The sequence below is a fragment of the Hyaena hyaena genome, unplaced genomic scaffold, assembly GCF_003009895.1.
Source record: "Hyaena hyaena isolate Hyena2069 unplaced genomic scaffold, ASM300989v1 scaffold_799, whole genome shotgun sequence".
Lineage (NCBI taxonomy): Eukaryota > Metazoa > Chordata > Mammalia > Carnivora > Hyaenidae > Hyaena > Hyaena hyaena.
Window position 1 is genome coordinate 614,291 of NW_024081430.1, and position 23,292 is coordinate 637,582.

The 23,292-nt window shown below is 41.3% G+C and overlaps 1 protein-coding gene across 1 annotated transcript in view; it reads right to left on the minus strand.

The window, feature by feature from the left end:
• The window catches only part of LOC120221662 (transient receptor potential cation channel subfamily M member 3), a 129,465-nt gene that overhangs the window by 77,141 nt on the left and 29,032 nt on the right, over window positions 1–23,292 (minus strand). The window contains exons 2-5 of the mRNA XM_039219178.1: window positions 18,312–18,412; window positions 16,788–16,922; window positions 11,993–12,043; window positions 3,092–3,232 (exon numbers count right to left, since the gene is read on the minus strand). Coding sequence (XP_039075109.1) covers window positions 3,092–3,232; window positions 11,993–12,043; window positions 16,788–16,922; window positions 18,312–18,412 — 428 coding nt within the window. The remainder of the gene's footprint in view (window positions 1–3,091; window positions 3,233–11,992; window positions 12,044–16,787; window positions 16,923–18,311; window positions 18,413–23,292) is intronic.

Sequence of the window (23,292 nt, forward strand, 5' to 3'; positions counted from 1 at the left end):
AAATCTAGAAAGGCACAGTGGTATTGCCCGAGGGTAGAGCCTCCAGATTTATAATCTCTTCTATGGGTCAACATTTCTTCTATCTTCCTAGAACCATCCTATTTGGCTGACATCTCCATGATCTCAGACATTTGGGTGAGCCATGAAGTGTTCAGTCAAACCGTGAGTTGTTTCTCAAACCTCTGAAAGACCTCTATTACCTAGAGACTTGGAACATTACTCAGAATATATGTTCAGAGGCTTCATGTCAACTACCTCTCTATGCAGCTGCCCAATGAAACAAGGGTGCATGTCACAAGGGCATGTGCTGATGGCAGCCAAAGTTGCTCTATGGCATGGAAAGCTGTCAGCACATATAGTAGCATCATTGGTCGTACTGGGAATGTGCAAAATAGCCACAGGCCAAGACAGAGAGAGAAGGCAAATCAGCAGATTATGGAACTTGATTTATATCTAACGAGTGAAGGCACAAAATTACATCTCAGGGGTCAGGAATTCCCATTCTGTGTTTTAAGTGTTACAGAATGGTTGAGTGCTTTCCTGAAAGTTGTTTGAGTCAACAGTCAGGGTACAGCACCTACTATTCCTCAAAATTTTATTTGACCACTTAAGTAGGAATAGCTTGAACCTTGCCTCTCTCCCTTTCTTTCCGCTTAGCTTCCAAAGTGACAACCGCTTTGAAATTTGGGTGATTCTTTTCTTTCCTATTTATACTTCTTGGTGTGTTGAAAGTGGCCGCATAGCACCACAAAATACTTTCAAAAGGAGAAGATAAGCTTTATTAAAAATAAAAATCATGCCAACCACCAGCTAGAGTAACAGCTCTCCAAATGTGGCCCAGGAACCATGTGATACTTTCTGGGTCTCTGGGGAGTCAAAGATGTTTTCCCAATAATACTAACATGGTATTTGTCTTTGACACTGTGCTAACATTTGCAACGACGGCGCAAAAGAATGGAGAATAAAACTGTCGGGCGCTTTCATAGGAATAAAGGCAGTGGCGCCGAACTTTACGAGTGGTCATTAGATTCACTGTTATGCACTTGAAGGTTAAAAACAAACATCCAGTTTTTTCTTAAGAAGTCCTTGATGAGACCTAAAAAAATATTAGCTTTATTAAATCTCTAACCTCGATACTAAAGAAATATCTTTTCGGTGTTTTGAGGGATGAAATGGCAAGTACGGGTGAAGCACTCCCGTCACATACTGAGCTCTGCTGGGTTGTCCTGAGGACAAACATGCAGTTACTTGGCTTGTGGCCACATTGTTTCATGGACTATCTGCTTGAAGGAATGACTGGCAGACAAACTATGTTTCTTAGTCTTGGATACGTGGCGGATATTTTTGGATATTTTTGGAAGTGGCCAAAGTGGGGCTGACATTTCAAGGAAAGCAACTGATGGTATTTATTGCCAATGGCAAAATTCAAAATTTTCCAAGCAGAAATTAGAAAAAAAGTGAGAATTTTTGAAACCTTGTATATCCTTTCCCCCATGACCTTGACAGTTTTTCAGAAGTTAAAGACTTTTCTGATGACCTTGACAGTTTTTCAGAAGTTAAAGACTTTTCTGATGAGATTGGAGATGATATTAATGAATGCGAGTTTTTGAAACTGTTTGATGAAATGTGTCAACAGGGAGAAGATCTGCATGACTCAACAAATCAATATTTTACAATGACCAATCCTTGATGTTACAAGATCCATACAAAGTGTAAGATCAACCAATGGATTTTAAAGTAACAGAGTATAAAAGTTCATTGAAGCTATTTCAGATTTTGTATTGCAATTAATCTTTAAGAAACAGCCCCTTGTAGGGGGGCCTGGGTGGCTTAGTCGGTTAAGCGTCTGACTTTCACTTAGGTCATGATCTCACGGTTCGTGGGTTCGAGCCCCGCGTCGGGCTCTGTGCTGACTGCCAGCTCAGAGCCTGGAGCCAATTTCAGAGTCTGTATCTCCCTCTCTCTCTGACCCTCCCCTGCTCATGCTCTCTCTCTCTCTCTCCTAGAAATAAATAAAAATATTAAAAAAAAGAAAAAGAAACAGCCCCTTGTGGGGCATCTGGATGGCTCAGACGGTTAAGCATCTGACCTCAGGTCAGGTCATGATCTAATGGTTTGTGAGTTTGAGCCCAGAGTCAGGGTCTGTGCTGACAACTCAGAGCCTAGAGCCTGCTTCAGATGCTGTGTCTTCCTCTCTCTCTGCCCCTCCCCTGCTTGAGCTCTGTCTCTTTCCCCTCTCTCCAAAGTAAATAAACATAAAAAAAAAAAAGAAACTGCCACTTGTTGAGTTTTGATGTATGTAGCTTCAAAAAAGAATATAATTATCTATAAAGATTATTAAAATGCTCCTTTTCACTCTCTCTCTCTCTATATGTGTATATATTTGTCATATTTGTCATATATTTGTATGAAGTCAGATTTTTTTGTATATTTCAACCAAAACGTCTGGCAACAGACTGAATGTAAAGGTAGATGTGAGAATCTAGCTGTCTTCTATTAAGCCAGATATTACAGAAATATCCAAAAAATGTACAATGCTACTCTTATCATGAAAATAGTTATTTTTCATGAACATGTTATTTACGTTAATGTGTAATGGGCTTCTTATGGTTAACTTAAAATGAATTAATATTCACTATTAATGAATACATATTTTTAAGTGTTTACTTTCTAACATGATAATACCCATAGCTAGGACTCCCATATATAACAGCTTTTCGGGGTCCTCAATAATTTTCAAAGGTATAAATAGATCCCAAGACCAAAAACCTTGAAAACTTCTGAGGTAGATAAGATTAATTTGACTTTCATTATTATTCCCTGATCATTAAGGCTCACTCCCAGTTGCCAGTTTCTTATTTTAATTGGACCTAGTGGGGAAGAGAAAGGAGTGTATCAACTGATACACTACCTCCCTCCCCCACTTTTTTTAAGGATTTGATGGCAGAGGGAAGAAGAGGTGGGTGGGTGGGCCAGTTGCCTTCTTATCTGAGATCCTCCTTGAGATAATCTATATCCCAAATATATCCCAAATGTGTCGCGCCCTAATCCTCCTAGGACTTCAGAGAAGGGAACTTGCTGCAAAACTCACCCTCTTGGGGCCAAAGAGATTGTGGTAGAGCGTCCTGAAGCGCTTGCGCGTGTAATTGCAGCGGTAAGCCCCGCCCATCAGGTACTCTATCACCAGGCCGATGTCAATCAGGCTGATTCTGTAGTCTGGGGGCAGGTTCCCCTATCAGGGAAGAACGAAAACACACACACAAACACATCCAAAAGACAGCGTGGTTTACTAGGGATTCCATGCCATGTGTTCTGTAACTATTTTAGAGTAAAAAAAAATAATAATTAAAAAAGAAACATATGAATGTATTATTATGCTGGTTAATTAATTCACCTTAAAATAGATCCAACCGAAACCTGGATATTCTCGCTTGGAAAGAAGACATAAGTTAAATAAGAAGATGCAGTAATCGTCGGCAATAACAGAAAATCAAAATATTTATTCAAGTCTTCAGCTGGGGAGAAAAAAACACCAGTGTAGCAGAGAGAAACACAAGGCTTGACATGGCAAACACTATGAGTCCCAGTCGCTAGCAACTCCGTTCCCCAGATCCCCTTCTGCCCCCCACACTTGCCCTGTGCTGCTCTGTCTCTGACCCAGGCTTGTTACCACTCTCTTGCTGACCAGTTACACTCGCTAAATGAAGACTCCTTCCAGAAGATGATTGTTATTACCAGGGCCTGTATCAGGTGGGCTATGATTAGAGTTTAGATCTCCCTTGGTAACAACGAAAAAAAAATTGGCACCGTTTTCACCAGAGACGGGATAGATGTCAGGATGAAGTCATTCAGGAGTGCCCCTTATGGTTATTAAGAGAAATGCTGGTGGCATAAGAAGAGATTCTATCAAGGGAATATTTATTTTCCCAGAATTAAGGAGTTTTTGGATATTTTCTTTCAAAGAGTGCTTCTTATGGGGTAAGTTTTAGATGCTTGCATCTATAGGTGGAAAAACACAAGAACTTTTACCATTGTCTACTCAATACTGGCTTCTACACCAAAAGGGTGCTCTATCAGGTCTAAGGAAAACTACTTGCTCTGCTAGGTCAAGGAAGAATTGATTCCATTTGTGGCAAATTTTGAGAGCACAGAGAGTTCCAAAGGGTGTGATTGATTATTTTACTGTCTGGTTTATTTCCTTGATGCAAAAGTGCACTCTAAACCATGAATGGCAAGGGTACCACACTGTGGAGGGAGCCGGCGCACTGTGTCCTTAGGTATATTTTGGACAGGGATGAGGGCTTTGTCTACTTTTGTCCTTAATGGAGGACCCACTCCAGATGCTGTGTGAGATCTCTGCAACTTCACAGAAGTGGCTCATAGCCATGGTGGTGGTTCTCCAGTTTTGGTGGCATCAGAATCACCTGGGAAACTTGGTGACAGTGCAAAGGCCTGGCTCCTGTCCTGCTTCAGTGTATGGGTCTCTACATGGTTTATTAGCTCTCCAGATGATTCTGACATATACCAAAGTATGTGGAACCTCTGGTCTAGTAACAAAGGTTCAAGTGGGTTCATGTGGCAGAATCAGAAAATTCCTAGCATTTAATCATCATCATTAGGAAATCAGCTTCAGTTGTTTTGCTAAACTGAGGGTAGGTTTTCAGTTATGCTTACTCAGCTTCCCTATGGTCAAATGCACGCATTTGAAGGGGCTTCAGGGTTAGAGGTGGCCTACTGTATCCTTCCTATCAAACCAAGAGCCTTAATTGTTTTATTGATCATTGTATCCCCAGCGCCTTTTATAGTGGCTGGTGTTTGGTAGGCATTCAGAATGTTTGGTGGTAAGAATGTGAATGAGTAAAAGAGTGAAATAATGGATGTGGTTGGGATCAAGTCTCAGTTTCAGGTTTTTCAGTATTGTGTTCTTGTCAGTATCGGAGCTAACTAGCCACAGTCTGTGAATCATCCTGTTTGGGTCAGCCCCACGTCATTGAGGAAACTGACTTGAAACATGCCTACCACTCCATCGGTATTCTCAGTGGAGTAGAAGTGAGAAGGAACGAAGGGAGAACAACTGAAGCACCCGCCTAAGCACAGGGGATCCTGTGCTGTTTAGACTTGCTTGCTGCCCCTGACCCGTTCATCGCCCTGCCCAGCAAGCTCCACCTCTCCCTTGGCTTGGGGTGCAAAGCAGGCTTGGGGACCCAATTTGAGGCAGCTGAGCAAAGCTGTCACACGTTGAGTGACAGAAACCCTCCCATCCTTGACCTTGGCTCATCAGAACCCCAACCGAAATGTCCCTTCATAAAGATGGACTTATTCTCCTCCCCACCATTCTCAGAATTTCAGAATCTCCTCTGAGGACCCTCTCATGAATCTGCCTGAATTGGCAAGTCAAGCTATCCTCAGACTGTCAGACTGTGGTAGGGTCCCCACCCTAAGGAGAAAAAAAAAGGGAAAGAAAACTTCAAGGTAACCTGGCTGTGCGCCAACGTGACATCCCTCATGACCTTGTAAACTGAGACTACTTACTCAAACTGCATGTTTATGTGTGTTACCATATATGGGAGACAAAGAAATAGAAAATGTATAAAAAGCTATGCCACGTGACATTCAGTGCTCAGTTCTTTGGGTACGAACCCAACTGAGTGGTGCCGGCGCCAATAAAGTTGCTTCCTGGAAATTAAAAATGCCTCGGTGTCACGACTCTTTGTGTAGGAATCCTGCTACAAGACAGGACCAAGTGTCTGACTTCTTTATGCAAAGCACGGGAAACACAGACAAAAGGGAACTTTGAGAAAGTCTTAAGATAGTAACTTTTCATGGACTGCCCTTTCCATAAACATGAAACTTAGTTACAAATATTACTCATGGAAACACTTTTCTCCATTGTTTTGGGACTGGCTAACAAGGCTATGGGGTTTTGGACCGTCAACTGTACCTCACAGACAGGCCTGTTATTTCAAAAGTCAAAAAACCCCAAAGCCCGGACACTCTTGGGTCTGTCTCGTCTCATCTGCGCCTATCAGGAAAAGCCACAGAAGAGGTTCCACGTCTGTGTTATTTTCCTGGGCATTGGGAGGCAGGCAGGGTGGAGAACCCTAGCTGTGAATCAGCTGCCCTGGGCTTCTTTCTGTCTGTCCTTCATGAATCAACTGATTTCCCTCAAGGCTCCCGTGTAAAAGGGTTGAACTCTATGGCCTCTATGGTCTCTATATAAGGCTTGGGTCCCAGGGTTCAGGAAAATCCCTAAAAGATTTCCTGGGATGCTAGCGAAAGGCAATCATAGCAATTTCTATGAATTTGTGCCTTATTTTTAATCCTGTAAGAATTCTCTAAATTTGAATCATGAGTAACCACAAACCTAACACCTATATATATTTTTTCTTTTGAGAAACCTGTGTGTGAACATCAGTTTGAATTCTAAGAACGAGACACCAATATTGTCTGAAGTGAGTGGCACTGATTGTGCTTTTGAATTGTCTAGAAGGGTGGGGCTTATCAGGAAAGTGATCACTGTAAAATTCAATAAAAATCTGAAAGGGGCCAGTAAAACATTTTTTTGCAAATGATTTTATTCACAAAGGGCTATTAGGTTTATAAACGACAAGAGAAGGTGCTGGATTCTTTTTTTGTAGGCATTTGTCATTAAAAGCTTGATTATTTTCAAGTCATTTATATGTGATCTGGTCTGAAACGGGATAAAGGAGTCAGTGAGCATTCTGGGTTCAGCTCAGCTTTGAGCCAAGGCCTTAAAGGAATTGGCCTGCATTTTATTTGACCACAAGGGGGCGATGTTCACCTAACCGAAGACAATGAGGGTTCCACCAGCATTTACCTGCCTGTTCTGTTTTACATGTGTAAGCAGGCTATGTCAATGAAAACAGTGGATTGGAGGATTTGGAAATAAGGAGAGTCAGATGACCTTGTTAAAGTGATATCTGGAGGAGGGAGGGCTTACTTTACCAAGTAATGTGTCTGAAAGCCTCTAAGACTGATGGCATCTGTCCCCATCGTCCCATTCCCCACCAGCCCCGAGGCCTGGATAGCAGAGAAATTAAGGGAAATTAGTTTCACAATTTTTTACTCGGAAGAATGGAAACCTTTTGGGGAAGAAGAAATGGATTTCGTATAATTTGTAGAATGGGGTACAATTTCGGCCTCTTGAGTTAAAGGTGTGCTGGCTGGTAACACTGGGGCATGTCTGAGGTGCTGTGCCGATGGCGGTGGCCACCTGTGACCTCACATGTCACAGATGCAGAGAACACCCAGCACTATGACCCTGCAGTGGAAATAGCACTGGGCTAGCACAGTGGTCCTCGCTCTGCCTCTCTGTGACCCTAGGGAGATCACTTCCTTCCTCTGTTCCTCACTTTACACTCTGAAAACAGGCACTTTGGACAGAGCTACTTCTAAGGTCCTGTCTGTTTCTCGAGGTCCAATAGTCTGACTACCGCCTGGCAGGCTGCTCTTTGTTCTTTGCTGCCAGGTCACTGCTCAGATTCTTGTCCAGACCTCACAGTGTCTATGGGGTTTCCACTGATAGCCCCTGAAATCTGGTTAGTGGAGCTGGGAGGTCCATCAGAGACAGGGATAGTAAAGCACTAGGCAGACATGGTGACGTGCTCTGCACATCCACCTCCTCTGGAAAAAGCAGAGAAAGTGAACGGTGCCTCATATACCACAGGTAATGTCCAAAAACCTTCTGGAGGAGTCTTCCTCTGCTTGGATGCTTTGCAAATCAGGAATTCAAGAATGACATTGGAATCATGCCCCTTCTGTCTGGTGTTTCTGTTATTCTCTCCTCACCACTTGGGTATTTACTTTGGTAATTGGTGAAGCCTAAACACTTAAGTCCCGTTTCATGCCACACCAACATGCGGCAAGCTGTGGGACTCAAATAATTTGATCCCCTGAGTAAAACAGAGAATCTTGGCTCCATGGGTAGGTACCACCTGACAACCTGAAAATGCTGTCTCTTTTTCTCATGCCCTGAGCCACTACTCTGAGGCTAAGTTTTCATCAATGCCATCCTAAAGATGACTTTTAATTAAAAGAACAATTTAAGTGCATGTATTAGATCTGGTCTTTTAAATACACTCTTTTTCACAAGTCAGCTCATGATGTTCACCATCAGATTTCAGCTGTTTGGGAAACACTTTTCGTGGAAACATATAATAAACCTTCAAAACGGGCTTGTTTCCTTCCAATGTGTGAAAAGTGTAAAATGATTGCTGGTTGTCAGGTTTACCAAGGAAGAGTGGGAAAAGACTATTCTGGAAAACGTTCATGGAAAAAGAAGACATTCCCACAAAATTTGACATGGTTATAGACCAGGAAAGCTTTTACTTTCTTTAATTTTTAAGTCTTATTTATTTAAGTTGTCTCTATACCCAGTGTGGGGCTTGAACTCACAACTCTGAGACCAAGAGTTGCATGCTCTTCTGATGGAGCCAGCCAAGTGCCCCTAGACAGGCAGCCTTTAAAAAAATAAAAATGCTTTTGCAAACCTGCATGAATTTGGGAGACGGGATTATGAAAATGTCCTTTCTTTACCCAAAGAGGATCTGAAATACTTTTCTCCCACCCCTTAATTCTGCAAAGCCCTGAGACTTGATTCCCCCGTGAATGAATTTTAAACTATCATAATTTCATAGCTACTTCTATATAATACTCAAATATCACCCTCCCTTGGTGGGGAATGATAGTACAGGTAATCCGAAGTATTAGCACATGTAAGTTAAGAAAGAAAAACTAGTACTTGAAAACATACAGAGGCACAAATTGAGCAGACAGTTAGCTTCTAAAAATGGCAAGTTAGATTTCACGGAAAAGCAGACAGACTCGGGCCACTCCAGTGTAATGTAGCATAGGTGCATCCAATGGATTTATGCGGGAAAACAGGGAATTGACTTGGCCTTTATCATTCCAAATTTCTGACTGATGCTGAATAACCAACTCTTTACCTCATTGCTCCTAGATTGCTCCCCTGGTATCAATAATTTGAGATTTTTGAAACTAGCTTGGGAGCCTTTCTCCAAATTCAGTTCTGTTGATTTCAAAGGAGAATTGGCCTTGAATACACCATGCTGGTAAAGGTAGGACAGGCTGATTATTCTTAAACACACTCCCTGGGTTCGTAAGAGCTCTTTGCATTTTATTTTACAGACATAGCATCAAACACTGTGCTTAAGGTTCAGAATGTCATTTTTTTTTTTTTACCAGGGCTTATTGCTTACTGGTTCTTTTTTTTTGGTCCCAGATCATATCAATAAACATGTAATATAAAGTCTTCTAATCTTAAAGCACAAAGCACATGCTATCTATCAGGTTCCTTAATTTTGAAAATTGTTTCCACTGCCGCAGGTCTGCTTAGCATTTTAAAAATAGGCTTTGTAGGTTTGCATATCGCATTGGCCTAGATTGCTCTTAGTCCTCTGGAAACATCTAAGAAAGATGTGCACCAATATTTATCTCTCTCATTTACTTCTTAAGAAAACACAAAACCTCCTCATTCTTAGCTCTGTCATCCATATAACATAAAAGGTGATTTCCAGCTCCTTTGGCTCTGACTGTTATTTCTTCTGTTCTCCAAGTCAGAGACTCTCCTTTATCACTGAAATAAATAGAGCCTGTGTTTCCTGCTCCTCTCTCTTCCCAAGGGAAAAAAAACATAGGCTGTTTCTCCCCATCTGACTGGCAGTCTCTTTTCCCAGGTAAAAGGGTGAATCGTTCCTTAGCCAGTTCAGAACTATCCTGGGTCATTTGTAATCATTTTTTCCACTTAATAAATCTGTACATAAATGAATCTCCATATATTTTTGCTCCAATATTTGGATCACACTTAAAAGAAAAATAAAACTACTTCTAAAACTCCTTCCTCCCAAACTCTTATCACCCTGGTCTTTCTCATTAGTTTATATTACTTCTGGAGTCCATCTTTAGTTGAGAAGTTTTAAAAAACCCTTAACCTTAAATATACATGCCTTCTAATCAGGTGACATGGGCAAAGGTAATAAGCAGCTAATGGGATTTCAGAAGGGAGAAAATGATATTGCAAAGCAGAGTCCTACAAGGAAGAGAACATGATGGGAAGGATTTTGATCATTTATCCTCAGTGTAATCTGACTGCAAAAATCCCTTTGGAAATCAGGCAAGATACTGAGAAACTAGGAGATAGAGGTGAATCAGTGACCTTATTTGAAGGCTTGAATTGGCCAACAGCTGGGACTGAGGGACAAAGGCATAGCTGTCCCCTCAGAGAGCCTCTCAGTTAATGCAGTGACCCAGACTAGCTCAAGGTGAGGGGGGATAAGATCTTATTTATTATTAGAAATACTTTATTATTAAAAAGCCCTAGGGACATTTTATTGAATGTGAGCAACAAATATCTTGGCAAAGAATACGTGTTAAATGTGTACGTTTAATCTTTTGAGACACTTCCCCCTCTTCAGTTTCCAGGCAGTTGTAAATCAGGATAAATCACACAAAACTGGAAGACTGGAGGGTGAGAGAAGTGGCTCTGTTGAGTGTGGGTGTGATGATGGCTCAAAATGGGGCAGATCAAGGAAAGATGGGATCTTGGTAAAATGGTGGTTGGGTTGGACGCACAGACTGCACAGTGGCTGTTCTCTTGCCTGGAAAGAACAACAGGCTTCACTCACAACAGATGAAGCATCCTTCAGTAAGGTCATGTGGAGATGACCGGAAAGCTTCCAAGAGCCAACAGAAGGGTCTTTTGTTTTGTTTTGTTTTGTCCTCTACTCATTACTAGCAAAGGTCCAGCTGGTTACTAGGTACATTCTAAGCAGCCCCAGGACCTTTACTTGTCCCTTCAAGGGAAACATTTAAAAATGGCTACTTTTCCTAAGGGACGTTCTAGACAGTGACTCCATATATATATATATATATATTTTTTTTTAACCTTACTTTGTAGCTTCCTCTGACTATGTCCTTTGGGCTTTGGTGAAGAATTGCTACAAACTAGTGGGTGGGTGTGCACTCATGTGTGTTGGGGGTGGGAAAAGTGGCCCCATCTAGTCCATTTCTTGGGGAACGCTGTCAAGGATTCAGAATTAAAGTTACCTCTGGGAGAGAGCTTGTATGGGGCAAAAGAACAAGCATGTGGTTAAGATTAAACCCAGCATCCCTTACACCTCACTCTTCTCATCTGCAAATGGGAATCATCCTATATAATAATAAAATAATAATTCATTTCATTGAATTGACATGAAGATGAAGTGAGCTGAAACCTATAGGGAGCGTAGATTAGTGCCATGCTCCCCATCATCACTAAAGGTTTGGTATAATATTATTCATTGAAGGACCTGAGTTCAAATTCTACCTATTCCCTAACTACACACTACAGTTCTCACTTCTTTACATTTCAGCCTCTATCTCTGATAAAATGGGAATAATTCTGCTTGATCCAAACCTACTGGCTTTTTTTAATCCCATCAAGTTAGATGATCAATGGGAAAAAAATATGCTGGAAAAAATAAAGTGTTAGAAGAGTGGAATGCACAGATGCGTTTTAGTTTCTGATTCTCTGAGACTTATTGAGCTATGCTTCCTGAGCCCTATACAATGTTAGAAGTGACAGTGACGCATTGCATCAGGAGCTAGTACATGCAGATACCTCCTCTGGTTAGTCAGACAATATGGAAACCAGCTCCCCAAACAGTGAGCGGCACGTGGTAGAAAAGAGGCGATGGCATAAATCCACACAGCATGGGGCAAAGCCTAGCGTTCTGCTATCCAAAACATTATGTCCAACGAAAGCATCTAAAACCACAGAGAGTGGAGGTAAAACTGCAGCTGCATTGTAAGCAGAGATGTCATAGTTAAAAGGCAACACACACACACAGTGTCCTGAAATGAGGCATCTCGCAGGGACAGGAGCGCTCTAGCAGCGCATGCAAAACACAGGCGCTTTCTAATACAGAAAGCAGTCAAGACAGGGCCTCCGACCTGCAGTCGAGAGGGTTCTTACCTTTTTGACATCCCTGACCAAGTGGTACAATGTATTTGAGGGCCCATGTCTCTGAAAACAATAAAGAAGAATCAGATGGTTTTGCTAGCCAGGGGCTCTCTTTGGCAAGGTGAGAAGGTTCTGGAAGGAAGGGTTCTGGCCGGAGGGGGGGGGTTCTTCATGATGAACCTTGTTCTAGTTGCTCAGTTGTATCTGGCTCTTCTGAACACACACCCTGGCAGATTTTTGGATTGTGGTTCCTCAGGAAAGAGCATTTGAGGTTCTAGGTTCAATCTTTATAAAAAAGGTGGTCAACTCTTCTGACAGCTGGGCCAAAACATTGTTTAAGGGGGAGACAAAGGGGCCAATTGAAAGCTTTGAAAATACACTTTGGCACACTGCTGATCCCAACTTGTTTATTACCCATAACAGATGAGAAATTGTCTAAAATGGGTTGGCAAATGGCCAAATAGTATTTTAGACTTGGTGGGTCATACGGTTTTCACTGCAACTGTTCCACTCTGCCATTTTGCAACAGCAGCCCGAGACAGTATGCAAACAAATGCACTTGCCTATGTTTCAAAAAAACTTTATTCATAGACACCAAAAGAGAGTCAAATTTCATATAATTTGAATGTGCCGCAATATGTCGTTCTTCTATTGATTTCTTCAATCATTAAAAAATGCTTAAAAAACGTTTTTAGCTTGTGGGCTGTATAAAAACAGGCAGTGGGCTAGATTTGACTCTTCTGTAGCAGTTTGCTAAAATCTAGTCTAAAGAAAAAGCCACAGGCTCTTTGTGGGAAAAGAGAGGCTAATGCGAAATGACTTGCTATCCTATAGTCTTTTGGGTAAAGGCATGTTAGATAAAGTACAGGTTGCTCAGTAAATGTGAATTCCAGATAGACAATGAGTAATTTCTAATATGAGCACATCCCCTGCAATATTTGGGATTACTTATATTAAAAATGATTTCTTCTTTATCTGAATTTAAATTTAACTGAGCATCCTGTATTTCTACTTGCAAAGTCTGGTGACCCTACTGGAGAATCTCAAACAGTGATGGCAAATCCTTCAGCACTGTGGGAACACATTTGGGTATTGAGACACTTCCTGTGTATTGCCTCAACTGCTTGCCCATTCTATTGCCTCAACTGCTTGCCTATTCATGAGACATAGAATTCTCTGAATTCTTTTTCCACCGAGGAATGCAGTATGGTATAGGGATTGAATATGCAAACTCTGGAGACAGAGTGCCTGGCTTCAAACCTAGCTGTACTGTTTATCAGCTATGACCATATGCTAGCTACTTATTACTGAGGTCATTCACAGTCCCATAATCCTTTGTGACAAAGTACTCCACAGGAAACTGTCAGCTGTTGATTGGGATGATGAAATCTGTTGGCCTTTCTTGATCTAGAACTTTCCTACTTACTTCTTTCCAATCATTGGAATAAACCTATTACCTTGATTAACCAAAATTCTATGTGTTTTATATATTTTATTGAAAACCCCATTTTTCTTTTTTTTTCCTAGCTTAATCGAGATGTAATTAAGTTTGATATTGTGTAAATTGAAGGTGTACAATGTGATTTGTTTATCATAATAAGGTTAGTTGACACATCCTTCACTTAACATAATTACCATTTTGTTGTTATGATAAGAACATTAAAGTTCTAATCTCATAGCAACTTTCAAGTGTACAATACAGTGTTGTTAACTATAGTCACCGTGCTATACATAAGACTCCTGGAATGTATTTGTCCTCTAACTGAAAGTTAATACTCTTTAACTAACATCTCCCATTTTCTCCACCCCTCAGCCCCAAATATTTTGAGGGTCCTCTACACTGTGTTTTAATATATGCCTCCCTTTACACATATTAGTTGACCACATGTGCATGTATCTATGGCTGGGCTTTCTACTCTGTTCTATTGGTCTATGTGTCTGTTTAATGGCAATACTATACTGTCTTGATTACTTCGGCTTCGTGAAATAGTTTGAAACTAGGAAATGTGATGCTTGTAACTTTGTTCTTCTCTCTCAAGATTGCTTTGGATATTCAGGGTCCTTTGTGGTTCCATGTGAATTTTAAGATCATTTTTTCTATTTCTATAAAAAAATGCCTTTGGAATTTTGAAAGGGATTGCATTGAACCTATAAAAGGCTTTGGGTGGTATGGACATTTTAACATTATTAACACCTATAATCCATGGCTATGGGATATCTTTCCATTTATTTGTGTCTTCTTCAATTTCTTTAATTAGTGTTTTATAATTTTTACTTTATAGATCTTTTACTTCTTGGTTAAATTTATCCCTAAGTATTTTACAGTTTTTGATGCAATTATAAGGTAAATGGGATTGTTTTATTCTTTTTTCGTAGAGTTCTTTGTGTATAGAAATGTAACTGATTTTTGTATATTGATTTTGTGTCATGAAACTACTGGATTAATTTATTAGTTCTAACAGTTTTGTGTGTGTGTGTGTGCGTGTGTGTGAAGTCTTTAGGAATTTCTGTATACAAGATCATGTTATCAGCAAACAAAGACAATTTTATTTCTTCCTTTCCAAACTGGATGCCTTTTTCTCCCACTCTCCCTCCTTTCTTCACGCTTTCCTCCCTCCCTCCCTCCCTTCTTCCTACCTTCCTTCTTTCCTTTGCCTGATTGTTTTGGCTAGGCTTTCCAGTACCATGTTTAATAAGAGTGGTGAGAGTGGGCACTATTACCTTGTTCCTAATTTCAGGGAGAAAACTTTCAACCTTTTTACCACTGAGTGTGATATTAGTTGTGAACTTGTCATAAATGGCCTTTGTTATACTGAGGTGTGATCCTGCTATATCGAATTTGTTGAGAGATTTTACCATAAAAGGATGTTGAATATTGTCAAATGTTTTTTCTGCACCTATTGAGATGATAGGATTTTTGTCTTTCATTCTGTTAATGTGGTATGCCTTTATTGATTTACATATATTGAACCATCTTTGCATTCAGGAATGGAATCCCATTTGCTCATGGTGTATAAACTTTTTAATGTGCTGTTGAATTTGGATTATTAGTATTTTGTTGAGAATTTTTTCATTTATATTCTACAGGGATACTGGCCTATAGTTTTCTTTTCTTGTAATGTCCTTATCTGGCTTTGGTGTCAGGGTAATTAATGCTGGCCTCCTAAAATAAGTTTGAGAGTATTGCCTCCTCTTTAATGTTTTTGAAAAGTTGGAAAAGAATTGGGGCTAATGCTTTCAATGTTTTGTAGAATTCATCAAATTCCCCTGGGAGGCCATCTACTTCTGGACTTTTCTTTGTAGGGAGGTTTCTTATTACCAATTCAATCTCTTTACTTGTTATTCGTCTGTTCAAATTTTTCTATTTCTTCATGATTCAGACTTGGTTGGTTGTACATTTCTAGGAATTTATCTACTTCTCCTATGATTAATTATTGATCTTTATCATGGGGGTGGAAGCTGGGGCCTCCTACTCTTTCTTTTAATTCAGTCTGTTATTCTTGCTGAAAGTCTCACTCTGCAGAGCTAAGAAAAGTCTGTGGAGGACACAGGAACCTGGAGCCACTCTGCTAACCTGTCTTCTAGTTTCAGCATCAGGAATAAGATAGAGCCAGTGTGGCACCATCTAACACCCACCACTGGCTGGGGATGGGTCAATAAGTTCCATCTCATTAGTGCTGTGGGCATTGGGACAGAGGAGCATTGTGACAAATGAGGGGAAGAATAATCTCTGGGACAGAAGTGTTGGTTCAGTACTGGCTTTCTTTTTTACTTAGGGGTTTTGTGACCTTAATTAAATCAATTCCCTTCTTGGCCTCAATTTTCTTATCTGTAGAATGGAGGAAAACAATAGCTACTCTTTTAAAAAAATAATCCATGTAAAAATTTATTGACCTTGATTAAGAATTCTTATATATTTAACACTGCTTCTGACTTATCATAGGAATTACTTCCCCAAAATATTAATAACAGCCGGATTGAAAGAGCTTTTAGGAAATGTAGCAATGTTGTTTATGTAAGTATACCACATTAGAAGTCTACTGGAGAGCCAAAGGAGTTTGTTCGTGTACAATGTGAAATTAAAAGAACAGGTAGCAAAAACTATTGAGTTAGGTCCAGAGCCTTTGGGAAGAAAGGTTTTCTTAACCTTCCTGAATTGTACTCTCCAGATACCCTATTCTCATCTTGAAGTTCCAATATCTACTCTTTAAACTTCATTGGATTTTAGTATTAGCCCAGAGCCAATGTACTTAACTCACTGAACAGTATAAAAAACTTCACAAATAGTATTTTATCTTTATGATTACTCCTTGGTATCTCTAGTGAATGAATTGGCAAATTATTTTTAAAAAACAGAAAATATTTTTGGGTAGCTCCAAATAAGAAGTATTTTACATTTTATTCCATTTTGGTGGAAAGGGAATGAAAGACATAGCTCTGAGGATAACAAGATGGTGCAGGATAGTTAATGGGTCTCCTTTCAATGGGTTGAGTTAAATCAATTCTCCTTTGCTGATCGCCTCAAATGCCCTCCAGGCATACAGCATAAACTGTGTTCTAATTTCCATAGCCTTGTGGTTTTGTGTAAGAATCTGAGAATGTTAGCTTTCCACTGACAACTGAGCAGTTAAAACAAGTGGGATCTTGGTGACTTGGCGTTGTTGTCTACAGGTATAAGGGAGTATTTGTGGAAAATGACCCATGCATTTGGAGGGCAGGGAAGGGACTCACAGGCATGTGGGGGGCAGGAGAAGGTAAAACAAAAAACAACACAGAGAAAATAAAAAGTGCCTTAGCTTGGTCCTACCGTATTGTACAATTCCTCTAGTCTGGAGATGGTGAGAAAACGGTGCATGCTTACTCCATTCTCTATGAGTAATTTCACAAAATCCACTCTGTCCAGAACTAGGGCATCCAACATGGCTTGTTCCAAAGACCCCACCTGCAAATCAAGTCACTGAGTTAGTCTGCCCCAGGGTCTAGGGATGTAGTTGTTTGGCGTTCCCCTGAACAGTTTAGAAATGGATGCCTTTGGTAAACCTTCAATGTATCCAAGAACATGTTGGTAAGACTATTCCCAACTCCACTTTTGGGACAGTCACAATCTCTCTTATGTTTTGGGGTCCGCCTTTGCAAATAAAATTCAAGGTTTCTAGTTCCAAAAACTATTTCCTCCTTGATTCTTTTTTCTTCTGGATCCTGAGAAGATGCAAGGTGGGGGCAGGGAGAAGGATTTTCCTTTCCCAGTTCTCTGACCAAACTTCTGTTAACACTAGTGAAATGCCAAAGTGGATACTTTGCTGTCCTCATTTTCTTCTTCCTGAGGCTCTGCATTAGATCCCTGGCTACCTTGCAAAAAGGGACCCTAGCAAAGAGATCAAAAAGTAGGCTCTTCTTTCTTTTAATTGTTAGACTATCTTGCCTCTGTCTCACCTAGTTTAGTGCACAGACCCTCAACTATTTAGGTCCTTCAGTCTGTTTGCTAGGGTTTTATTTAATCCCTTTCGCAAAATTTCCCCTGTGTCCAGACTCTTTGACCAATCGTTTCACACTAGCAATTCATTAGCAGCACTAAATAAAGGCAAGGGATCAACCAGAGGCGGAAGCTCTCTGGGGGAGAAGGAAGGGTTAAATAAGACCTGCCCATGAGGGCATTGCCCTTCAGTTATTCCAGGCACAGAGATCAAATTCAAGGCTGCTGGCTTCCTCTTGGGGACACATGAACAAACCACCCAATAGCCAATTTTCCAAGTTTTTATTTTTGGTAGTGTCAATTGAGGGAAACAACCCAAGAACAGTTATATAAACCTTTGCTTGCCTCTGTGTGGTTCTCGGGAATGGGGAGGGCCTGTGCTCAGCCACCAGATGGTACCTGCATGGGAAAGCCTGCTAATTCTGCATCCTGAGGTGCAACTGAGCCATGCACTAGCATGAGGGTGGCCAGGACTCAGAAGTGGCCACCTCCAAGACATCCAGAAACACACCACTAATTCCACTCCTTCCTTAATTTTCATTAATACCATTTTTGTCTTATATATTTTTTTAGACGTATAAAAGCAAAGGCATCGTTTGCAGCTGAAAATTGCCATCAAAGGCCACTCAGAGATGGAAACTCTGGAATGTTTGCCGGTGTGCTTTGTGGCGTCTTCAACCAGGTGGCAGTGTTTTCCTAAATATGAGAAAGGGGCTGAGCCAGAGGAGGATGGCCGCACAGGAGCATTTCCATCCTCGAGAAGAGGCAGCAGTTTCTCAAGCCACTCTCAGAGACTTCTTAAGCAAATACGTTTGCCCAAGCAAGTGGGCTTTTCGGGGGTGATGACATATACTCTACCGGCCACTGCTGCCCATAAATAAAGATCTGGCTGCGAGCGATGTCCACTCTGTTCCAGGCTAGAGCTAAGCTCAGCTGGTCTGGGGCCGAGGCATTGGCTCCTGTGTGCAGACAAGTAGGAGAAAAGAGTGGGAAAGAGAAAACAATGATCAGTTATTATGCTGAGAAGACCTACTCCATTACTCTCCGGTCAGTCCCCCTCTTCCTGAAGAGTAGACTCGGCTGTACAGAAGCGGTTCCCAGATTTGGCACTGTTGGTATTTGGGGCAGGATAATTCTTTACTGTGGGGGTCATTTTATACATTGTAGACTATTTGGCAGCATCCCTGAATTCAACCCAGTTGTTGCCAGTGGCCCCCCCTGCCCAAGTCATGACACCACCAAATGCCTCCAGGAGGAAGGAGACAAAATCAGCTCATTGAAGACCTCTGCTCAAGTGTTGCTGGTCAAAGTATGGCCCATGGAGCCAAACAGCAGCAGAAGCAGCATCACTCAGGCATTTATTAGAAATGCAAAGCTTTGGGGGGCGTGGGAGGCTCAGTGGGTTGGGTGTCTGACTATTGGTTTTGGCTCAGGTCATGATCTCATAGTTTGTAGATCTGAGCCCCACATCGGGCTCAGCACTGCCAGTGCGGCACTTGCTTGGGATTTTCTCTCTCTCCTTCTCTCTCTGCCCCTCCCCTGCTAGCACACATGCTTGCTCTCTCTCAAAAGTAATAAATAAACTTTATATATATATAAATAATTTTATTTAATTAAATAAATAATTTTAATTAAATAAATAAATATAATTAAATATATATAAATATATATTAAATAAAACAAAAACTGATGGTCATGGAGGAGGGCACTTGTGGGGATGAGCACTGGGTGTTATATGGAAACCAACATGACAATAAACTATTGGTGAAAAATTAAAAAATTAAACAAAAACTTTAATTCTTCAGTCACACTGGCCACATTTCAAATGCTCCATAGCAATAAATGGCTGGTGGCCTTTGAATTGGAAAGTGTTGATTCAGAACAATTCCATGATCACAGAATGTTCTATTGGAATAGAGCTGATCTAGATCATTGCATCCTGTCACTAAATGCAACCTGCCAAGCAGCTGGGTGTGAAGCCAAGAATGGTAGGTGGAGAAAACACTGGGCTACCTTCAGGGGACCTATGTCTGCCATTTTGCAGCTGTGTGACATTGGACGTCTCTGTGCCACTGTTTTATCATCTTGTGAAATGGGGACAATAAGATTGACCCTGTTTACTGGTTGGGATGAGACTAAAATGAAATCATATAGTGAATGCACATGTAAACAGGCTTTTTGCAATTAACACCCTTAGTATCCTAAACAGGAGACATCCTTAAATATTTTCCTGACTTCATGCTGCTAGATGTCCCACCAGCAGGGGAGCATCGTACAGACACAGCACTCTTGCATGGCTCAGATTTTTTTGACATCTAATATGTGCTAGGCAAAATACTAGACACTTATGTGTATTATTATATACAACGACCCCCCAAATCCTGAGAAATGGGTCTTATTATCTCCGTTTGATAGATGAAGATACTGAGGTCCAGAGAGGTTAAAAACCAAGTAGCGACTAACAGAAGGCAAACAGAAGAAACGTTTATCATGCCAGAGGTGAGATTCAGCCCCAGTGAGTTTTTCCTTCATTCCATCTCTGCCGATTCTGATGTTTGTGAGGAAAGGAGGGACAGCAAATGCTAACACTGCCCACTTTTCTGGATTTGTCAGCACTGGAGTCCCAAAGCGATGAGCTGCAGATAGGGTTGCTGGTGATGAAGCTGTATCAGTAATTCCCAAAGTCTCCTGCACATTAGAATCAACTGGGAAGCTTTTAAAACATCCGTATGCCCAGAGTGCACCCCAAAACAATTAAATCACATTGCTTGGGGGTGGGGGCCCAGCTCTGATAGTTTTAAGGATCTCCGGGTGTTTTCAATGTGCTCTAGGGCTTGTACATGATCCCTTCTGCTGCCTCCCCTTGCCTCTTCCCTCCTGGCTCTGAGATATGGAAGTTAAGAATTAGGCACGCAACACGTTCTCTAGAGGAGCACTTCTCAAATCTGAGCATGCGAAAGAATAAGCTGGAGAGCTTTTTAAAACACAGATTCTTGGGCCCCACTTCCAGAGACTCAGATTTAGTAGACCTGGGGTGGAGCCTGAGTTTCTGCATTTCTAATAGGCTCCCAGGTGGTCCTCATGCTGCTGATCTGGGACCTCCCTTTGAATAACAAAGGCCCCAGAGAGCCCTGTGCCACATTCTCTTCACAGGTCAAAGGGCATTTAGATTCTGGTATCCACAACATTAATGGGTTCAGTATACTTGTAGTAAATTAATTAGTGTTTGGAATGATGGATATTCATTCAGTTTATACAGGGATTTTTCCATTAAAAATTATTGATCACCTCAGGTAGTAACATCAGAAACTGCAAACTAATACCAGGGTAACTGGTGTAAACAAGTGAAAAATAGGACCACGTCAAAATGTACTGTCATCATTTTTAAGGAAAAAAAGTAAAGGCTCATTGGGTTGCATTTGGAAAGCAACTATATACTTTGCTTCCTTAGCTGCTCTGTTGGTCATCGCTGACCTGCTGTAATGGTTTAGTCTGTATGCCATCTGTATGCCACAGATTTGTATGTCACCCAGTCAACGGTAGCAGCACAGCCCACAAAAGAACACATAGGAGGAAGCAAAGTCATTGACATTAAAGTCAATGTGAGCTACCTGAATGTAATTACATAATTGTCAAGTGAGAGCACGAAGCCAGTGAATCTTGACTTTCCAAAAATTGAAAGTACATCAAGAATGATTCTGGGTGACAGTTTGGATCAGAGGGTCTCAGCCTGGGTGACCAACCATCCCAGTTGCCTAGGTTAGTCATGGTGTTAGCACTGAAATTTCCATTTCCTAGGGCAGCCCTTGGTCCTGCATAGACCTGGATGGCTGGTCACCCTATGCTCAACTGTGTCTGCATTTTGGAATTGCCTGAAAAGCTTAAAACAGACTCACACTTGGGAGCCATTACAGAGATTCTTTTTTTCATTGGGCCTGATCACTGCAGTTTATAAAAGCCCCCCAAGAGCTTTAAAATCTCCCTTTACATTAGAATCATGAAGGCAAGGTTAAGAACCTTGGGTGTAGATAATATATATTCCTTCACTCATTGATCTGTTTATTAATTTATTTACACATTAAAAAATACAGACTTTTTAAAAAATTTTTAACGTTTTTTCATTTTTGAGAGACAGAGACAGAGCATAAGTGGGGAAGGAGCAGAGAGAGGGAGACACAGAATCTGAAGTAGGCTCCAGGCTCTGAGCCATCAGCACAGAGCCCGATGCGAGGCTCGAACTCATGAACCACAAGATCATGACCTGAGTTGAAGTCGGATGCTTAACTGACTGAGCCACCCAGGCATCCCCTAAAATACAGATTTTATGCCTTCTCATATGGCAGGTATGATGCCAGTATGAGGACCAAGATGAGTAAGACAGAGTCCTTTGTCTTGAGAGCTTACTTGCTAGAGGAGGGGTTAGGTGTGTAAATACATCATCTCATGCAGTCTGCTCAACAGATATTGAGTGTGCCAGGAGCTGTTTTAACATTGAACATCCCCTGGTGAGTAAGGTAGCTAAGATCCCTCTTTGCACAGAGCTTAATGCTTACTTCTACTGGTGGAGGAGCAGCACTCAGAAAATAAATGAATAAACTGAGATACAGTGTACTTTCTGATTGTGTAAGTGCTATGAAGGAGCAGTGTCATTCCCAGGATAAGTGGGACCTGTGTCTATAGGAAGAATTCGAGTCACTCCAAATCAGTGTAGCAGCACCTTTCTGGCTACCCAGTCTCACATGATGTGGTCAGCTGGAGTGACCTGCTCTCTAGGCTGTCCTTCTGAAACCAGAGCTCGATATGAAGTCATTGGATAAGTTCATAGATACAATTCTGGGTGTCCTGTGGGGCATCTGGTTGACCCTGGGAGGGAACGAGAGGGTTGGAAGATGCCCTAAAGTATTGAAATGGGTCTGGGGTCTATGAAGATCCTGGTTTGGGCTAAGGGTTATGCCACCCATATGACACAGCTGCCCTGGCTCATGCCAGTTCCTAGGTGGGCATAAAGAAGGCCCTTTAAAGCACTGGTTTAATGGTGGTACTGACAATGACCAGGGTGGTGGTAGAGCTGCTCTATTAGGGTGAATGGACAATAGACCTCCCTGAGAATAACATTTGAACTGGACCTAAATAATTAGAAAATACCATCATGTGTGGTGGTTGGGGTGGGGGTGGGGAGAGCATTCCAGAAGAGGCAACATCAAATATAAAGGTCCTGATGTGGGAATGAATACAAGTAGGTATAAGACATAAAAAATATGGTTTTATTATTTCTTCTTTCTGCAGGAGGCCAGGGAAGATTTAAGTGCATATATAATGGTCTTCAGGGAGGTATTAATTCACTAGATGGATGACATGAAGAAAGGCATTGTACTAAAAGAAACAGCCTAGGCAGGGATTGGGAGAGTTAAATAGCTCTGCAAATTTAGGAAATTCATGGGAAGACACTGAGGAAGATTCAATGCTTGAGGTATATGTGAGTGGGCAGAGAGAGCTGAAGCCAGAATGGAAGGACTTGTAAATGATTGTGGAGGAGTCTCTCTTTACCCTGGAGACATGGGGAAATGACTGGAAACACTTGGTTCAGAAATCACATGTCAGATGTACATCTTAGAAAAATTCCTTTGGCACCAGTATGAAGGGTGGATTGGAAGGGACATTGGACTGGAGGGAGGAAGAGATAAGGAAAGTATTGCAATATTTAAGGAAAGGGATAAGGATCTGAAGGAGCAGCTTGGATGGAGAGATATTTAGAAAGCACAATTGATAGCTTTGGATGAGAGATTTAAGGTGAGGAGCAAAAGAAGTCAAAAGTGGTCTCCTCATCTCTAGCTTGGGG